General features: G+C 44.6%; 1 protein-coding gene across 2 annotated transcripts; it reads left to right on the top strand.

Moving 5' to 3' along the window:
• The first annotated feature begins 7 nt into the window (after window positions 1-7).
• DDX55 (DEAD-box helicase 55) lies at window positions 8-18,324 on the top strand. Of its 2 annotated transcripts, XM_053588743.1 has the most exons (14): window positions 10-218; window positions 3,116-3,166; window positions 3,245-3,331; window positions 4,934-5,025; window positions 5,103-5,165; window positions 6,161-6,310; window positions 8,765-8,954; window positions 11,397-11,479; window positions 12,481-12,612; window positions 13,495-13,587; window positions 15,256-15,370; window positions 15,787-15,955; window positions 16,493-16,785; window positions 17,589-18,323. In XM_053588743.1, exons 1-14 carry the CDS (start codon window positions 111-113, stop codon window positions 17,763-17,765), a joined length of 1,803 nt encoding a protein of 600 aa, XP_053444718.1. In that variant the 5' UTR covers window positions 10-110; the 3' UTR covers window positions 17,766-18,323. The 2 variants fall into 2 exon arrangements, with proteins under 2 accessions (XP_053444719.1, XP_053444718.1); XM_053588744.1 differs by lacking the exon at window positions 13,495-13,587 and having other exon boundaries at window positions 8-218; window positions 17,589-18,324.
• Window position 18,325: the final 1 nt, after the last annotated feature.

Raw genomic sequence — 18,325 nt, 5'->3', positions numbered from 1 at the left:
CTAGCAGTTTCCCGCGGGTCGCTGGAGCTGCCGGAAGCGGAAGTGCTCGCCGGCAATGCCCTGGAGGCGTCGGGGTAGCTGTGGTTTCGCAGACGGTGGAGTAGCGAGCCATGGAGCACGTGACGGAGGGTTCCTGGGAGTCTCTGCCTGTGCCGCTACACCCGGGGGTGCTGGGCGCGCTGCGGAAGCTCGGCTTCCGGTGCATGACGCCGGTGCAGGTACCGTCCCTAGGGGCAGTTGGGGAAAGCGAGGCTGGGAGCGGGGTAGGCACTTGCTGACTGGACACAGCGGGTAGGTGGTCGAACTAGGTAGGACTCAAACCCCGAGGTTCTCATCCCTTCACCTGGAACAGTACCACGACTCCAGGCTGTCCAGACCCGCGCGAAGTGAAGCGGGTTAGTGACCTGGCGGCCGGCGGCGGCGCAGCTGTGTGGGCATTTCGCCTCCACCGCACCGCGCCCCGCCCGTGGGCAGTAGGGGACTTAGCTCCTTGGTCACATCCAGGCCCTGCCCACACTAGACTAGGGACCTCGGACAAATGGTGCTGTGCTTCATTTTCCTTCTCTATGAATTGACGAAAATAACATCACCCGCCTCATACGGTGGTTGTGGAGAAGAAATAAAACGATGTACTCACGTTGCTCAATAATAAATGTTACCCGTTGTTCCAGTGTGGCTAAATGAAGCACCCTGACCCAATTGGTTCATTTATTCAAAAATAAGTAAAGTTTCTCGGGGACCTGCTATGTATCAGGTACCTTTTGTAGGCCCTGGAGATTTTGCAATGTTGGTACCTACTCATGGGCTTATTTCTTAGTGCAGGAGCTAGAGAAAGAAGTAAAAGAATGAAGTAAATTCATCTGGTGTTAAGCTTATGAAGGATTAAAATGGATTGCTGTGTTAGTATGTTACATGAGGCTTCTTTGAAGAGCTGTCATTGAGCTGAGACCTGAGTGATTGAGAAGGAGCTGGGTGTGGAGTGACTGGGGACAGCTTCAGGAATGCCATTGCAAATGCCCTGGGGCCGACTGGAAATGAACTTTCAAGAACAGAAAGAAGGCCTTAGCAGAGGCCCCTGGGAGCTCGGATTTAATTGTAGATGTAGTGGGAAGCCATTCTATGTGGCAGCCATATAAGAATACAAGGACTGATTTCTGTGGAAAAATTTGCCTTTAAAAAGATAAGAGAAGCAGGCAGGTCAGTTAGGAGACCTGCCTCATTGTGAGGTGAGTGATGATGTGGCTTGGAGTAGAATGGAAGCAGTGGATAAAGAGAAGTCAGCTTTGGGGTAGCAGTGGGGTTGCCGAGGGACTGGATGTGGGAGTTAGGAAAGAGGAATCTAGGTGGGTGGATGGTGCTACCATTTCCTGAGATTAGGAAGACTTGGAGGGTAACAGGTTTCAGAGGGAAAAATCCAGACTTCTGTTTTAACCTGTTGAGTCAGAGATGGCTAGATTCCCAGGAAGGATGTGGAGGAAGCAGGCAGGGCTACAGAGAAAAACTGGGGGTGCTGTGTGCCATGCCTTGGGAATGGAGTGGAAACAAGACCCATTCTCTGCCCTCAGAGTTCATTGCTTAGAGCTCTCCATCTGCTGCTGCAGTAGCCACCAGACACACATAGGTGTTGAGCACTTGCACTACAGTTTGTCCAAAGTTAAGATGTACACTAGCTATAAAATAACACACTGGATTTTGAAGAGTTAGTATGAAAAACAGAATAATGATAAATATCTCCCTTTTTTTTTTTGTAGAGACAGAGTCTCACTTTATGGCCCTCGGTAGTGTGCCGTGGCGTCACACAGCTCACAGCAACCTCCAATTCCTGGGCTTGGGTGATTCTCATGCCTCAGCCTCCCAAGTAGCATCCACCACAACACCCAGCTATTTTTTTGTTGCAATTCGGCCTGCGCTGGGTTTGAACCCGCCACCCTCAGCATATGGGGCTGGCGCCCTACCCACTGAGCCACAGGCGCCACCCCTTAATTTTTAATATTGATTAAATTTTGGAATGACAGCATTTTGATTTTGAATCTATTAGGTTAAATCAAATAAATTATTAAAATTTATTTCACTTTTTCTTTTTTTTTTTTTTTTGGGACAGAGTCTCAAGCAGTCACCCTGGGTAAAGTGCTATGGCGACATCATAGCTCATAGCAACCTCCAACTCTTGGGCTCAAGTGATCCTCTGGCCTTTGTTTATTTATTTATTTATTTTAGTAGAGATGTGGTCTTGCTCTTGCTTAGGCTGGTCTCAAACCCATGAACTTAAGCAATCTACCCACCTTGGCCTCCCAGAGTGCTAGGATTACAGGTGTGAGCCATCATGCCCAGCTTTCACCTTTTTCTTTTTACTTTATTTACTGTAGCTATTAAAAAATTTAAAATTATGTGTCTGGTTCACATTATATTTCTATTGGACAACAGTGGTCCAGAGCATGGTCTTCAGCCTTGCCACTGTTGACATTTTGGGCTGGAAAATTTGTAGTTATGGGAGCTGTTCTGGGCATTGTTTAGCAACACCCCTGGAATCTACCCACCAGATGACAACACTCCCCAGCCCAGGGTTTGACAACCAACAGTGTCTCCAGACATTGCAGTGTTCCTGGGGGGTTAGAGGGAAGGATAGAAATCACCCAGGTTGAGAACCACTCATGTAGAGGCAATTGGAAAGGTATGACATCTGCAGTGCAGGTAAGCTCAGGCTTTGGGTACCAGGAGCAAGGCCTGGAGGGAGTGACCTTGAGGCCAAGACCTGAGACCAAAGAGCCAGGCCTCCACAGTGCTTAAAATGACAGGGTTTATTTGAATTTTCCTTCTGTGGTAGAGCTGGAAGAGACCTTAAAATGCAATGTTGTCAACCCCTTCCTAGCCCATAGTGGAAAAGTAGGAGAGACGGGACTAGAAATCAGGACTCCTGCTTCCCAGCTCAGCTTGCTATCTCCACCACACTGTGTTGCCACGTTTGATTCGGCTCCTCCAAGTTGTCTTGGTTATTTAGAGTCCCCTTTATGATAGGGTCTGCTGTGACATTAGCCACTTAGTATGTTTCTAGGGTTTTGGGTCTAACCTGTTGTTCGTAGCATTTTTTAACCAGTGATTTGCAATCTTTTCATAGTCTGCAACTATCCCTCTTTTCATGAAAAACAAAGATGTTGCTGCAGAAGCGGTGAGTACCTCCGCCTGTTCTGTTTTCCCTCAAAGGAACTGTGAGAACAAAAGCACAAAACTTGCTCTCCCTTTGCAGGTCACAGGTAGTGGCAAAACACTGGCTTTTGTCATCCCTATTCTGGAAATTCTTCTGAGAAGGGAAGAAAAGTTAAAAAAGAGTCAGGTGAGCAATTGTGAAAGTGATTTATTTTCACTTTGTCATCAGACAGTTCACAGTTGGGTAAGAGGTGGTTAAAATCCTGAAAAACTAAAAGGCAGTCAACATTATTATTTATGGATTCTATATTTGTAAATGTGTCTGCTCCTTAAAATTTATAACAACCCCAGTTCAGTGCTGGGGTGTTTTCAAAGTTATTTGTGTTCATTCATTTATTCTTTCTTTTTTTTTTTTTTTTTTTGAGACAGAGTTTTATTATGTTGCCCTTGGTAGAGTGCCGTTGCATCACAGTTCACAGCAACCTCCAACTCTTGGGTTTAAGCGATTCTCTTGCCTCAGCTACCAGGTAGCTGGGACTATAGGCGCCCACCATAATGCCTGGCTATTTTTTGGTTGCAGTTGTCATTTTGTTTAGTAGGCCTGGGCCAGGCTTGAACCCACCAGCCTTGGTGTAGGTGGCTTGCGCCCTACTCACTGAGCTACAGGCACCACCCATTCATTCATTATCTGAGACAGAGTCTTACTGTGTTGTCCTTGGTAGAGTGCCGTGGAATCATAGCTCATAGCAACCTCAAATTCTGGGCTCAAGTGATTCTCCTATCTCAGCCTCCCAAGTAACTGGGAGTACAGGTGCTTGCCACAGCACCCAGCTAATTTTTATATTTTTAGTAGAGATAGGGTCTTGCTCTTGCTCAGGCTGATCTTGAACTCCTGAGCTCAAGCAATGTCCATGCCTCGGCCTCCCAGAGTGCTAGGATTATAGGAGTGAGCCACTGCCCGTGTTATTTGTGGATGTGGGCAAAGCTGCTTTTTATTTCAGCCCTCAGACTACATGTGTGTCTCTTTCATGGTCTGGTTAATGTCTTTTTTTCGCATTTTTGTCTTTTTTTTTTTTTGGTGATTTTGTTGTTTAAAATGGCCCCCTACTAATGTGTTGCTGAGGTACAATTTAGTGTTCCTAAGTCCAAGATTATGATTTGTAGACAGAGTACATTTGTTATATAAGATTTGTTCAGTCACAGGTGTGGAGCTGTTGGGTATGAATTTAATGTGAACAAATCAGTATGTGTACAATATGCCATCTTTAAATGAAATATACAGCAAGGTTATGTGAGCAGTCAACAAAAATGTTATGCTCAGAGACTTGCAGAAACCTAATGCCATATTTTCCTGAGGAGCAGTGATTCAGTATTAGTATTCAACAGCTCAGTGTCTGTAGCGACAGTTAATCGAGCATAACTGAAGTGAATAATAATAAGTGATAGTAATTCATAGTACAGAAAAATCTCGCTAAGTTAACCACCCAAGGGACTCTAACAAACTGGCCAATACACAGAGGTGGTCAACATAAGGAACGAGGTCTACTGTATGTTGAGTACATGTGGTGCATGTCCAGTCTGTGAAGATTACTACATCAACTTCAGGAGGTGGTCAGCTGTGGAGTTTCTACTATCGTTGAAACATACTATGACCGAGGCTGCTATGAAAGTCTGGGAAGTGCTTTTTCTCTGGGAACTTTCCTCTGTGAGGTGGCGGGTATGGGGCTGTGTGTTCAGCTCTGGTGGTTTCTTGTGCTGCTAACTATGTCCTGTCCCTCCATGTGAGTAGGTTGGAGCCATAATCATCACCCCCACTCGAGAATTGGCCATACAGATAGATGAGGTCCTGGCTCATTTCACGAAGCACTTCTCACAGTTCAGGTGAATTGGATGGGGCATCACTGTGGCATGGGCTGTTGTTTTGCCTAACTTACTCAGAGACCTGTTTCTTGTTTTAGCCAGATTCTTTGGATTGGTGGCAGGAATCCTGGGGAAGATGTTGAGAGGTTTAAGCAACAAGGGTAAGTTTGCTTGCTTCTGTTGCTTTCTTTGATTGTTCTTGGCAGTGAACACAAGATGAGTTATGGATGTGGCTCATTTAGGCCTACCTGTGAGTGTCCCCTTTCAGCAACTCTCTTCTCCAAAAAAAAGGTGTTTTCTCAGGGCCAACGTCCCATCTTGCTTTGTTGGCTCCTTCCAATGGGCACTGATGAACACTTCATAAACTTTAGCTCCTCTGTGGTGAGGAATGATATGAATGAGTGAAGGGGGCTGGAGGGATTGTGAGGCACTGGCCAGTAGATGCCATCAATATTCATCTCCGGTTAGAAGTTACCTGGCTGGACTGTGGGCTCAGTATTGCCAGGTTTTGAGTTTTTTGAAAAGGAAATGGAATTTCAGATTTGTACATGTAATCCTCTGATTTTTTATCTGTTGGCATGTAACCTACATTTAAAAAAAAATACCTTGCAGATCAGCCAGTCTGTGGGGCCATAGCTGGCCCTCAGTCTGCCAGTTTTTGATTGTTACATAAGATTCTTCCTCATTCTGTCAGCATTCTCATTTTACAGAGGATTACTTGGGCCCTAAAGTGATTGAGTAAGTTGCTGTAGGTCAGAGGTTGGCAAGCTTTTTCTGTAAAAGACCAGATAGATGGTAAATATTTTCGTCCTTGTGGACCACATGGTCTCTGTCAAAATGACTCAACTGCAATAGAGGACATGTGAAGGGATGGGTATGGTTGTGTGCGAAAGAAACACTTATCACAGATGGGCAGCAGACCAGGTTTGCACTGGGGGCAGAGCTTGCCTATCTGCTCTGGATCTTAGCCCCCAAACCCAGACTCCTTCCTTATGGTCCTTGCTGTATCTACCCTGCAGCACTCTTCCACTCTTGTGGTCATCTTTCTCATCACTTAGATATCTTTTAGGGGTACAAAAAAACATGGTATTTTGGTAACCATCATGGATATTCCCAAGATCCAGAGAGTAAGGTAAATTTAACTTTCTTTCCACAGTGGGAACATCATTGTGGCCACGCCAGGCCGCTTAGAGGACATGTTCCGAAGGAAGGCTGAAGGCTTGGATCTGGCTAGCTGTGTGCGTTCCCTGGATGTCCTGGTGTTGGATGAAGCAGACAGACTTTTAGACATGGGATTTGAGGCAAGGTAACCAGATTTTGGACTTCATTGGCTTTGAGTGTGGGGGGTGATACTGGGGAGAAAACTTGAGCAAAATGGGATTCCTTTACTTTTTCCCAAATTAGTGTTTCTGTTAACCACATTGGAGTTTCAGATAATTAGGTAGTTTGCTTCTTTGGATTCTACCACACAAATTTAATTCTAGTTTTTCTATCTTTAATCTTCTTAAAAATGCATTTTCCTTCATGGTTTTGTTTTGTCTTTGGTGTTGTGTTTTAATAAACAGCTTTATTCTAAGAAAATGCCATGAAGGCTATGTTAAACAGTTTGATGAAAATATTTCAGATTGTATATGAAACCAGCACATTGTACCCCTTGACTGCACTAATGTACACAGCTATGATTTAATTAAAAAAAAAATCTGGAAAAAAAACAAACCAATAAACAGCTTTATTGGGATATAATTTTTTTGTTTGTTTGTTTTTGAGACAGAGCCTCAAGCTATCGCCCTGGGTAGTAGAGTGCCGTGGCATCACAGCTCACACCTCCATCACACCTCCAACTCCTGGGCCCAAGCGATTCTCTTGTCTCTGCCTCCCAAGTAGGCGCCTGCCACAATGCCCAGCCATTTTTTGGTTGCAGCTGTCATTGTTGTTTGGCAGGCCCAGGCTTGATTCAAAGCCGCCAGCTCAGGTGTATGTGGCTGGCGCCTTAGCTGCTTTAGCTACAGGCGCTGAGCCAATTTTTTTTTGAAATAGAGTCTTACTCTTGCCCTGGGTAGAGAATGGCAGCATCATAGCTCACAGCAACCTCAGACTCTTGGGCTTAAGAGATCCTCCTGTTTCAGCTTCCCAAGTAGTTGGGACTAAAGGTGCTTGCCATAATGCCTGACTAGTTTTTCTATTTTTAGTAGAGAGGGGGTCTTGCTCTTGCTCAGGCTGGTCTCAAATTTGTGAATTCAAGCATCACTCACCGCGGCCTCCCAAACTGCTAGGATTACAGGTGTATGCCACCATGCCAGACTGGGCAATAATTTACATACCACATAATTCATCCATTTAAAATCTTGCCTGGAGAATATCCCTTGAGCCCAGGAGTTTGAGGTTGCTGTGAGCTATGACCCCTTGGCACTGTAGCCTGGGGCAAAAGAGTGAGACTTTGTCTCCAAAAAAAAAAAAGTGTTGTCTGGGTTTGGTTTGGTTGTTCATGCCTCTAATCCCAGTATTTTTTGGAGGCTGATGTGGGAAGATCATGTGAGCCCAAGAGTTCGGGACCAGCCTAGGCAACATAGCAAGACCATGTCTCTAAAAAAACAACAACAAAAAAAAGTAGACAGGCAAGGTGGTAGGCACCTATAGTCTCAGCTACTTGGGAGGCTGAGGCCGGGTGTTAGCTTGAGGCTAGGAGTTCAAGGCTGCGGTGATCTATAATTGGGCCACTGTACTCTAGCCTGGACGACAAAGTGAGGTCCCATCTCTTAAAAAAAAAATGTATAGGCTGGGCCCAGTGATTTATGCCTGTAATCCCAGCACTGTGGGAGACCGAGGTGAGTGGATCACCGGAGCTTACCAGTTCAAGACCAGCCTGAGCTAGAGTGAGACCCCGTCTCTAAAATAAGCCAGGCGTTATGACGGGTACCTGTAGTCCCAGCTATTCAGTGTAAAGATACAAAGAAGAAACAAAAATTGCCATAACCTCACTTCCTTAGCAACAGCTACTGTAATTTTTTTTTTTTTTCCTTTTGAGACAGGGTTTCATTCTGTCCCTGTCTAAACTGCAGTGGTATCATCATAGCTCACCGCAACCTCAAACTCTTAGGCTCAAGCAGTCCTTCTGCCTTCGCCTCCCCTGTAGCTGGGGCTACAGGCACCACAATGCCCAGCTAATTTTTTTTATCTTTAGTGGAGATGGGGTCTCTTGCTCAGGCTGGCTTTGAACTCTTTTTTTTTTTTTTTTGAGACTAGAGTCTCACTTCATGGCCCTCGGTAGAGTGCCGTGGCCTCACACAGCTCACAGCAACCTCCAACTCCTGGGCTTAAGCGATTCTCTTGCCTCAGCCTCCCGAGTAGCTGGGACTACAGGCGCCCGCCACAACGCCCGGCTATTTTTTTTTTTTTGGTTTGCAGTTTGGCCGGGGCTGGGTTTGAACCCGCCACCCTCGGTATATGGGGCTGGCGCCTTACCAACTGAGCCACAGGCGCCACCCTGGCTTTGAACTCTTAAGCTCAAATGGTCCTTCTGCCTTGGCCTCCCAGAGTGCTAGGGGGTGTGCTACCTGGCCTATTATAAATACTTTAGTGGCCTCTTTTCAGTCTTTTTTTTTTTTTGCAGTTTTTGGCCGGGGCTGGGTTTGAACCTGCCACCTCTGGCATATGTGGCCAGTGCCTTATTCCTTTGACTCACAGGTGCCGCCCTCTCTTTTTCAGTCTTTTAAAATATCTGTTACTGTCATGAAGCACTGTGTGAGCCTTCTTTTTTCAGCATAAACACCATCCTGGAGTTTCTGCCAAAGCAGAGGCGAACGGGCCTTTTCTCTGCTACTCAGACACAGGAAGTAGAGAACCTGGTGAGAGCGGGCCTCCGGAACCCTGTCCGGATCTCAGTGAAGGAGAAGGGTGTGGCGGCCAGCAGCACCCAGAAGACCCCCTCCCGCCTGGAGAACTACTACATGGTGCGCACCTGGGCTGCTGCTCTCAGTCCTGTGGTTTAGTAATGATGACCAGTGCTTGTGAGAGTCCTTACAGTTTACTAGGAAAGTAAATTTATATAATGAGATCCTGTGTTACATTTAAAAAGCATTTGAGGACAGATACAGGATAAATGGTGGTCCTACTTGTTGAATGAGTGAATAAGTTAGTTATCTTGGGCGTAAGTGTATTTTAAGCACAATCTCTGAGGCCAGTGTCTCTGAATCTCCCACTCTGAAATGACCAGTGACCAAGCATTTTGCTTTTTTTTTTTTTTTTTTGAGACAGGGTCTCATTCTGTCACCCAGGGTAGAGCACAGCAGCCTAATCATAGCTTACTGCAACTTTAAACTCCTGGGCTCAAGCAGTCTTCTTGCCCCATTCTTCTGAGTAGTTGGGATTATAGGTGTCTGCCACCATGCCTGGCTATTTTTTAATTTTTTGTAGAGATGGGGGTCTTATTATTGTCCAGGCTGGTCTTAACCTCCTGACCTAAAGTAGTCCTCTCACTTGGGCCCCCAAAGTGCTGGGGTTATAAGCATAATCCATCACACTTGGCCAAGCAAGTGTGTTTATTAGACATGGCTGGGGTAAGCTGGATGTGGGCATGGTTAAACTCAGTGGTTCCTGGGTCTGTTGTAACTGCCTGTGTCATAGAGGAGGCCATAGCTAGATGTGCAGGTAGAACTCAGAAAATCAAATGATAGACTTCTAGTAAGACCTTATTAGGTAGGAATACTCTGCTTTGTAACCTAAATGTTTTATATGTTTGTCATCTGGAAGTTCCTAGATTTGTAGCAATAAATCTTAGCTGCTATTTTCTGTAGTTTCCTCAAAACAGCAGCAAATGGGCTTTTGGAAATTTAATTCTTTAGTAATGAGGCCACTCCCTCCCCCATTTCACTCTCTCCTACCACAGTGATGGGCTGAGAGGCATTGAGAGCAGAGTACACGGGCAGTAGTGCCCTTTGGGTGCTAGAAGACCCTGTAGGCAGTGTGAGTGCTACTGGGCACATCAGTCTGGGGCTGCCGCTTTTCTTGAGGCCCAGAGGCGCTCCTACCCTCCAAAACACAGCGGCTATTTACAAACAAGGGAGCTGGTTGCTAAATCAAGGTAATATCCCCTTGTGGGTGGATTAAAGGTAGAAAAGGTTTGCAAATCAGCAGCTGTCCCTAGTGCAAGCCTGGAGGATGTTGAAATCACACAGGCTCACTGAAAGTGGAAGTTGATTTGCCATTGATGTTTGTGACTAAGGCTTGTCTGGGTCAGGTAGGAGGCTGGCTCCTTGCAGGCGGAGGGAAGGACTCAGTATGTAGTGCCTCGTCGGGAGCCTGGGCACTAGAGCAAGACTACTAGGTGCATATCTTGACTTTGTCCCTGTAAAATGGGGACTGGAGTAGTGCACAGCTTCATAGGGTTATCTGTCTGAGGATTAATTGACTCATGTAAAACATGTCCGGGACAGTGCTTAGTACATAGTAAAGGTTGAGCATCCCTAACCTTAAAATTCGAAATGCAGAATGCTCTAAAATCTGAAACTTTTTGAGCACCAACCAACACGAGGCTCAAAGGAGATGCTCATTGGACTATTTCAGAGTTTAGATTTTCGTATCAGGGATGTCCAGCTCGTAAGCAGAGTGTACATGTTCCAAAACCTGAAAAAACTTGAAATCTTGAACAGTTTGGGTTCCAGACATTTTGGATAAGGGATATTCGACCTGTACTAATTCATGTTAACTTTGCATACCCACCGTAGCTTCTGTTGTATTCTTCTGTTCTGCGTTAATTTCAGCAATTACATTTAGAAATATCTGAGTGATGTTGGTAAAAATAGGGGGAATGTTTTCAGGTGAATTTAATGGTTCCAGTTAGGGGATTTGAATGGAGGATTTGATTGCATTTTTAAGAGAAACAGTGGGGTCTGTCTATATGGGGGCCTTTCAAATAATTATGTACATTTCTTTCTGGAACTCTGTATTTACCTTAGAGCAGTTACTTCTGACCTTGGCATCAAAATCTCCTGGAGAACTCAACAATATTTAATAGATTCTTGGGTCCGATTTTAGACCTACTGAATAAGAATCTGTTTGCTGTGTCCAAGAATCTGCATTTTAAAAATCTGTCCTGAAAATGGTGTTGTAGCCAGCATATATATTGGGATTGGGATTTGGGAACTGTTACATTAGATGACTATTTCTCTGAGTTACATTATTTTGTGACTTAAAACTTACCTTTACAGACAACAGCACATGTCAGCATTTATTCTGAGCTAGGTAGACTGATTACCATTCTGACTAAAGTCTCTCCTATTTGTGGAAAAAATTAGATTCCTGAAAATTTAAGACTGAAACTAAAAATAGCCATGGGGATTATTATTGCCAATGTATATGCTTTTATTTTAGTAGTATCCCTTTTTATTTGGTAGGTATGCAAGGCAGATGAGAAGTTTAATCAGGTGGTACATTTTCTTCGCAATCACAAGCAAGAAAAACACCTGGTCTTCTTCAGGTAATCCAGTGGTCTTTGGTGAAGAGAGTCTGGAGTTCAGCCACATCCAGAATGTGGGCCAGTGTGGCCTTTGGTTTTGGGATTCTGTCTAAGATGGTTCTCTCTTGAGTGCTTTTGGCTACAAAAAACTGAAAACCCAACTTCTGTGGCTCAAACATGAAGTGTTTATTTTTATCCTATAAAAAGAATTCCAAAGGTAGGTGGTTTCTGACATTGGTTTAATGTCTCAGTAATTTCAATGTCAAAATTTATGTTATTGTCTTGATCCTCCCCCTCTTACATGTCACCTCATAGTTTCCAGGTGACCACTAAATAACACCCTGCCATATGTGCACGAAAGGCAGGTAATGGAGGAAAGGCAGAGAGGTGGAAGCACCGGGGTAAGGTGCTTACAGACTCAAAGGGAAAATTGAGTGCCTACCCCTTGGGGAGTTTCCTGGCAGGATTTTCTGGGCTGTCTCTTTAGGGCATATCCTCTTTGGAATGACCATACCCCAGCCCCCTTTTATTCTTGGGTGACAGTGGTAATTCCCAAATATCTGGGAGAAAGGATCTGATTGGTCTAATTTGGGTTATTTGCTGAGCCCTTGGAAATCCCGCTAATTGGGGAAGAAGTAGTTCCCCAAAGGAAAAGCAGCAGTGTTGTAAAATCTTATAAGACCGTTTGTGTCTAATCTTTCATTGTTTTGTTCTGAATGACTGCTTCAGTTTAATTCCTTTCTCAGGGTCCCAGGGAGATTACACGTTCTAGAACATCTTTAGACAGTAGAATATATCCTTGGAGTTAAACTCACGTTTAAGGGATTTTACCAAAAGATTGGTCATTCATTGACTGAGAGAATTGCAGATCTGGAGCTTAGTGGTGGATGATACACAGCCGGTCCCCTCTTCATTCCCCAAGGAGGGTTGCGTCTATTACATGTCATTTGTTGCTTTCCTTCCCTTAATTGCAAAAGGACCGAGATGGCCAGTGATGTTTAGGCCTCTATCCCTTCTTGCAGTACCTGTGCCTGTGTTGAGTACTATGGGAAGGCTCTGGAGGCCCTGGTGAAAGGTGCGAAGATAATGTGCATTCATGGAAAGATGAAATATAAACGCAATAAGATCTTCATGGAGTTCCGCAAATTGCAGAGGTGTGTTGGCTTCATTGGAGATAGTAGACCTCCAGCCATGCATGTGTTATCTTTCTTGTCTGGAACCCTTTTCCTTTTTTTTTTTTTTTTGGCCAAGTTTTGAACCCACCACTCTCAGCATATGGGACTGGCGCCCTACTCCTTGAGCCACAGGTGCCGCCTGGAACCCTTTTCCTTCTCAAATTTCCTTGGAATAAATGCCTAGAGCACCCATTCCTTGGTCCTCACTCCTTTTATGCTTTGCTGTGTCACTGCTGTAGTTACGGGGTCTCCCTCTTGAATTGTAGGCTCCATGAAGACAGGAGACTTAGGTATCGTGTTCCCTCCTAGATTGCCCTAGCCCAGTGGAGGGTTGTGATGACTGTTGCAGAAAAGGAGCAGTTTATTAGTCTTTTTGGGATTCAAACTGTCTGGGTGGTCAGGCTTGTGACTACATGGCAGGGAACTTGTGTCTGAGTGGTCATCACTTATTTGTTTGTATAAATAATTTTCTGTTTTTCTTAATCATTGAGCATCCTGGCTGTGTTACAAGTGCTCTTGGCTGCGTACAGTGGCTCACACCTGTAACTCCAGCACTTTGAGAGACCGAGGTGGGAGACTCACTTTAGTTTGAGACCTTCCTGGGCAACACAGCAAGACCCCATCTCCATAAAGTATTAAAAAAATAGCTAGGCATGGTGGTGCACACCTGTAGTCCAAGCTACAGGGAGGCTGAGGCAGGAAGATTGCTTGAGCCCAACAGTTTGAGGCTGCAGTGAGCTGTAATGACACCACTGTACTCTAGCCACAGCAACAGAGAAAAACCTGTCTCAGCAACAACAAATACTGATGATAATGAAAATGATGATCTCCTTTACTTAGAATGTTGTTTTCATTTTCTAGTGGGATTTTAGTGTGCACTGATGTGATGGCCCGAGGAATAGATATTCCTGAAGTAAACTGGGTTTTGCAGTACGACCCTCCCAGCAATGCAAGGTACTGTGTGGTAGACTGCTGTTACCCTCTCTCTGTATAGGAAAGTAGCTTAATGAAGTGGGAATTCTGAGTAGGAAGATAAACATACAGAGGTATTCATCAGAACATTAATTTAGCTGCTTGGGAGGCTGAGGTGAAAGGACTGCTTGAGGCCAGGAATCCAAGACCGCCTGGGCAACATGGTTGAGATCTGTTTCTAAAACAATTAAAAAGTTAGCCAGGGGTGGCGCCTGTGGCTCAGCCGGTAGGGTGCCAGCCCCATATGCCGAGGGTGGCGGGTTCAAACCCAGCCCCAGCCAAACTGCAACAACAAAAAAAATAGCCGGGCGTTGTGGCCGGCGCCTGTAGTCCTAGCTACTTGGGAGGCTGAGTCAAGAGAATCTCCTGAGCCCAAGGATTTGGAAGTTGCTGTGAGCTGTGTGACGCCACGGCACTCCAGCCTGGGTGACAGAGTGAGACCGTTTCTTTAAAAAAAGAGAATAGCAAAAATAGGCTAATGAGGGCAGGGCACAATGGTTCATGCCTGTAATCCTAGACTCTGGGAGGCTGAGCTGAGGGGTTCGAAACCAGCCTGAGCAAGAGTGAGACCCCATCTCTAAAAATAGCTGGGTGTTGTGGCGGGCGCCTGTAGTCCCAGCTACTCAGGAGGCTGAGGCAAGAGAATCGCTTGAGCCCAAGAGATTGAGGTTGCTGTGAGCTATGATGCTATGGCACTCTACTGAGAGTGACAAAGTAAGACTTTGTCTCAAAAACCAAAACAAAACAAACAAAAAAATAGGCTAATGAGGGCAGCGCCTGTGGCTTAGTGAGTAGGGCACCGGCCCCATATACCGAGGGTGGTGGGTTCAAACCCAGCCCCAGCCAAACTGCAACAAAAAAATAGCCGGGCATTGTGGCAGGCGCCTGTAGTCCCAGCTACTCGGGAGGCTGAGGCAGGAGAATCGCCTAAGCCCAGGAGTTGGAGGTTGCTGTGAGCTGTGTGACGCCCCGGCACTCTATCAACGGCAATAAAGTGAAACTCTGTCTCTACAAAAAAAAAAAAAATATATATGCTAATGAGTGAATAACTCACCCATTCACTACTCTGGGTAAAAGTGATATGATATTATAGCAATTAAAGATATTTTCAAATATCCTAATCTCTGACAGAAATGCACATGACATAATGTTTAAATGAAAAAAGCAATACCTGGGTGGCGCCTGTGGCTCAAGGAGTAGGGCATCAGTCCCATATGCCGGAGGTGGTGGGTTCAAACCCAGCCCCGGCCAAAAACCACACACACACCAAAAAAAAAGAAAAAAGCAATACCTAAAATCATATATGAAAATTGTAATTATTTGCTTCAAAGTAAGTATATATATTCCTAATATGTGCTTTCAAGCACAGGAAAATGCCTGTAAATATAAATCCTTAAGTGATAATGGTTACTTCTGAGATTATAGATTATTTTTATTTTATTTTTTATACTTTATTTCTCAAATTTTCTATTCTTAGGAATCTTATCTGTTTGCAAGGTCTGTTTGATTGCCAGCTATTGTGTTTCTCTCACTAGTAGGTGGCTGGGTGGAGTCCGGCGGCTCCTCATAGCATTGAGCTGCATGGCTGGAGCCTGAGCTCTGCTCAGCCATCTCCACCTGGGTGCCTGTTCCCATCCTGTGTCCTCACAGTGCCTTCGTGCATCGCTGTGGCCGCACAGCCCGCATTGGCCGCGGTGGCAGTGCTCTGGTGTTCCTTCTGCCCATGGAAGAGTCATACATCAATTTCCTTGCAATTAATCAAAAAGTAAGCTTTGCTCTTTTTTATATAGAACACCCAGTGATGGGAGCTGCAGAGTTCTTTGGCACATGGTCAGAAATTTAGATTAGGGGTTGCAGACTCACAGGGACTGGGCAGGCTTTCAGGCTGTAGGGGCCACTCAGTTGCAGAGTGACTAAGCTTCCTGTGGTGTCATAGTCACTGTTGGGCCCCAGGCAAGAACAAGGACCCAGCGCTGCCATACTTTCTTACCAGGTAGGCTTATCATGTGAAATCATCTTTTTAAATTTTCTTTTAAAAATTTAAGATACTTTTTGGATCAAGTAAAATAGTTGGGTTGGATTTGGGCTTCTAAGATAAAACGAACTGTTGTGCTTTTCAAGACTGGGGAGCATTGGGGTGAGGTGGTGCTAACCAGAGGTGAGAATGTGGTCTGTGTGCAGTGCCCCCTGCAGGAGATGAAGCTTCAGAAAAACACAGCTGACCTTCTGCCAAAGCTCAAGTCCATGGCCCTGGCTGACAGAGCTGTGTTTGAAAAGGGCATAAAAGCTTTTGTGTCATATGTCCAGGCTTATGCAAAGCATGAATGTAACCTCATTTTCAGATTAAAGGGTAAGCTAGACTTTTTCTTCACATAATTGAGTTTCCATCTTACCTATCTAATGTTCTTTCAAAGATAAAACTGCTCGTTCTTATAAAAATGTTAGGCATTAATGTTTTCTAAATATTTAAGAGGGAATGTTTCTAGGCTTTGAATAGACACAGGATCAAGTAGCCACTGGCTGCAGAATATTCCCTTTTACTTTATAAAAATGTAATTATTTCAATTCTAGTTGAATCCATTAAATCTTTTTGTGGAAAATTATATTGTAAGACTGAGTGGTGGCTTACACCTGTAATCCCAACACTTTGGGAGGCTTAGGTAGGAGGATCATTTGAGGTCAAAAATTCAAGCCCAGGGTGAGCAATATAGTGTAAGACTCTGTCTCTCCAAAAAATGAAAAAAATTAGCTGGGTGTGGTGGTGGGTGCCTGTAGCTACGTGGGAGGCTGAGGCAGAATGACTGCTTGGGTCTAGAAGTTGGAGGCTACCATGAGCTGTGATCACACCACTGCCCTTTACTAACTCTGATGTTTTGGCTCAAATTAGACCTTGATCTCGCCAGTCTTGCTCGAGGTTTTGCCCTGCTGAAGATGCCTAAGATGCCAGAACTGAGAGGAAAGCAGTTCCCAGACTTTGTGCCCATGGATGTTAATACTGATACTATACCATTTAAAGATAAAATTAGAGAAAAGCAGAGGCAGAAACTACTGGAGCAACGAAGAAAAGAGAAAACAGAAAATGAAGGGAAAAGAAAATTCATAAAAAATAAAGCGTGGTCAAAGCAGAAGGCCAAAAAGGAAAAGAAGAAAAAAATGAGTAAGAAAAGGAAAAGAGAAGAGGTAAAATTTGTGATTTTCTTTATTATATTTCAACTTAGAATTCTAAGTAAATTTTATTGCAATAGAATCTTCAATTAGAAATAGTGTGCATATGGGTTCTCAGATTTCTTTATTACCTTAGCAACTAGTGTGGGGAACTTGCTGTGTTTGTGGAAGCTGATGAAAGAGCTTATAGTCCCTGATTAAAAATTGCTGGTCTTGGACAGGCCTGGTAGGTTATGGCTGTGATCCCAATACTATGGAAGGCCGAGGTAGAGACCAGCCTAGGCAACTGTGAGACCCCCACCACTACTAACAGAAATTAGCCAGGCATGGTGGTGTGTGTAATCCCAGCTACTTGAGAGGTTGAGGGCGGATCACTTGAGCCCAAGAGTTCAAGGTTACAATGAGCTATGATTGTGCCACTACTGTCCAACCTGGGCAACAGAGTGAGACCCTGTCTTTAAAAAAAAAAAAAAAAAATGCTGGGCGGCGCCTGTGGCTCAACGGGTAGGGCGCCGGTCCCATATGCCGGAGGTGGCGGGTTCAAACCCAGCCCCGGCCAAACTGCAACAACAACAACAAAAAAAAATAGCTGGGCGTTGTGGCGGGCGCCTGTAGTCCCAGCTACTAGGGAGGCTGAGGCAAGAGAATCGCGGAAGCCCAGGAGTTAGAGGTTGCTGTGAGCTGTGACGCCACGGCACTCTACCCTAGGGCGGTACAGTGAGACTCTGTCTCTACAAAAAAAAAAAAAAAAAAAATGCTATGTCACTAGACCACTGTTGCTGAGAAGTTCAGTAGTTGTTGGTTTCTTCTGAACTTAGGGTTCTGATGTTGAAGATGAGGACATGGAGGAACTACTTAATGACACAAGGCTCTTGAAAAGGTTTAAAAAAGGCAAAATTAGTGAAGACGAATTTGAAAAGGGATTGTTGACAAGTGGCAAAAGAACAGTTAAGACAGCAGATTTAGAGATCTCAGATTTGGAAGATGACAGCTGATTCCAGTGCCACAGACAAACCCACCAAGACACATCTGGCCCCACCCTCAGCAAAATGCTTCTGTTTGCCTTTACTGCGAATCAGAACTTCGGGAGACTTCTGAAAAGAATCCTTCCAGACTGGGGGGAAATGAGAGATTTCACACTTGTGAGTATTCTATAAAAACACAGCAGTCTTGAGGAATTCTATTAGAGAAAATGTAAAATTATTTGATATAAATAATACCAGTATTTGTATATCTTGATCACTTATGAAAGAGCTCGTTTCTTTTAAGGTTATACTTACTTTTTTCAAAGGTATTGAAATGTACTTGGTTTGGGCTTTTTAAAGTTCCTTCATACTTTGAGGCACTGACCCCCCTGGGTGTCCTTGTCCCTGGATTTCAGCTACCCTGTGACGCCTTGCACAGGGCACCAGCAGGGGTGGCTAATGTGCTGGGGGTTTTCTAAGAATAGTCCCGTTGCTGTTTATTGGTGAATAGCTGAAAACTGGGAAGCAAGTGGGAAAGAAAACCACTATAATTTTATGCTTTGTGTTGAATAAACTGTATAACCTTCTAA

This window comes from Nycticebus coucang, chromosome 4 (genome assembly GCF_027406575.1).
Source record: "Nycticebus coucang isolate mNycCou1 chromosome 4, mNycCou1.pri, whole genome shotgun sequence".
NCBI lineage: Eukaryota > Metazoa > Chordata > Mammalia > Primates > Lorisidae > Nycticebus > Nycticebus coucang.
Note: the sequence above shows the minus strand (reverse complement) of the source record. Positions and strands in the feature narration are given on the sequence as shown.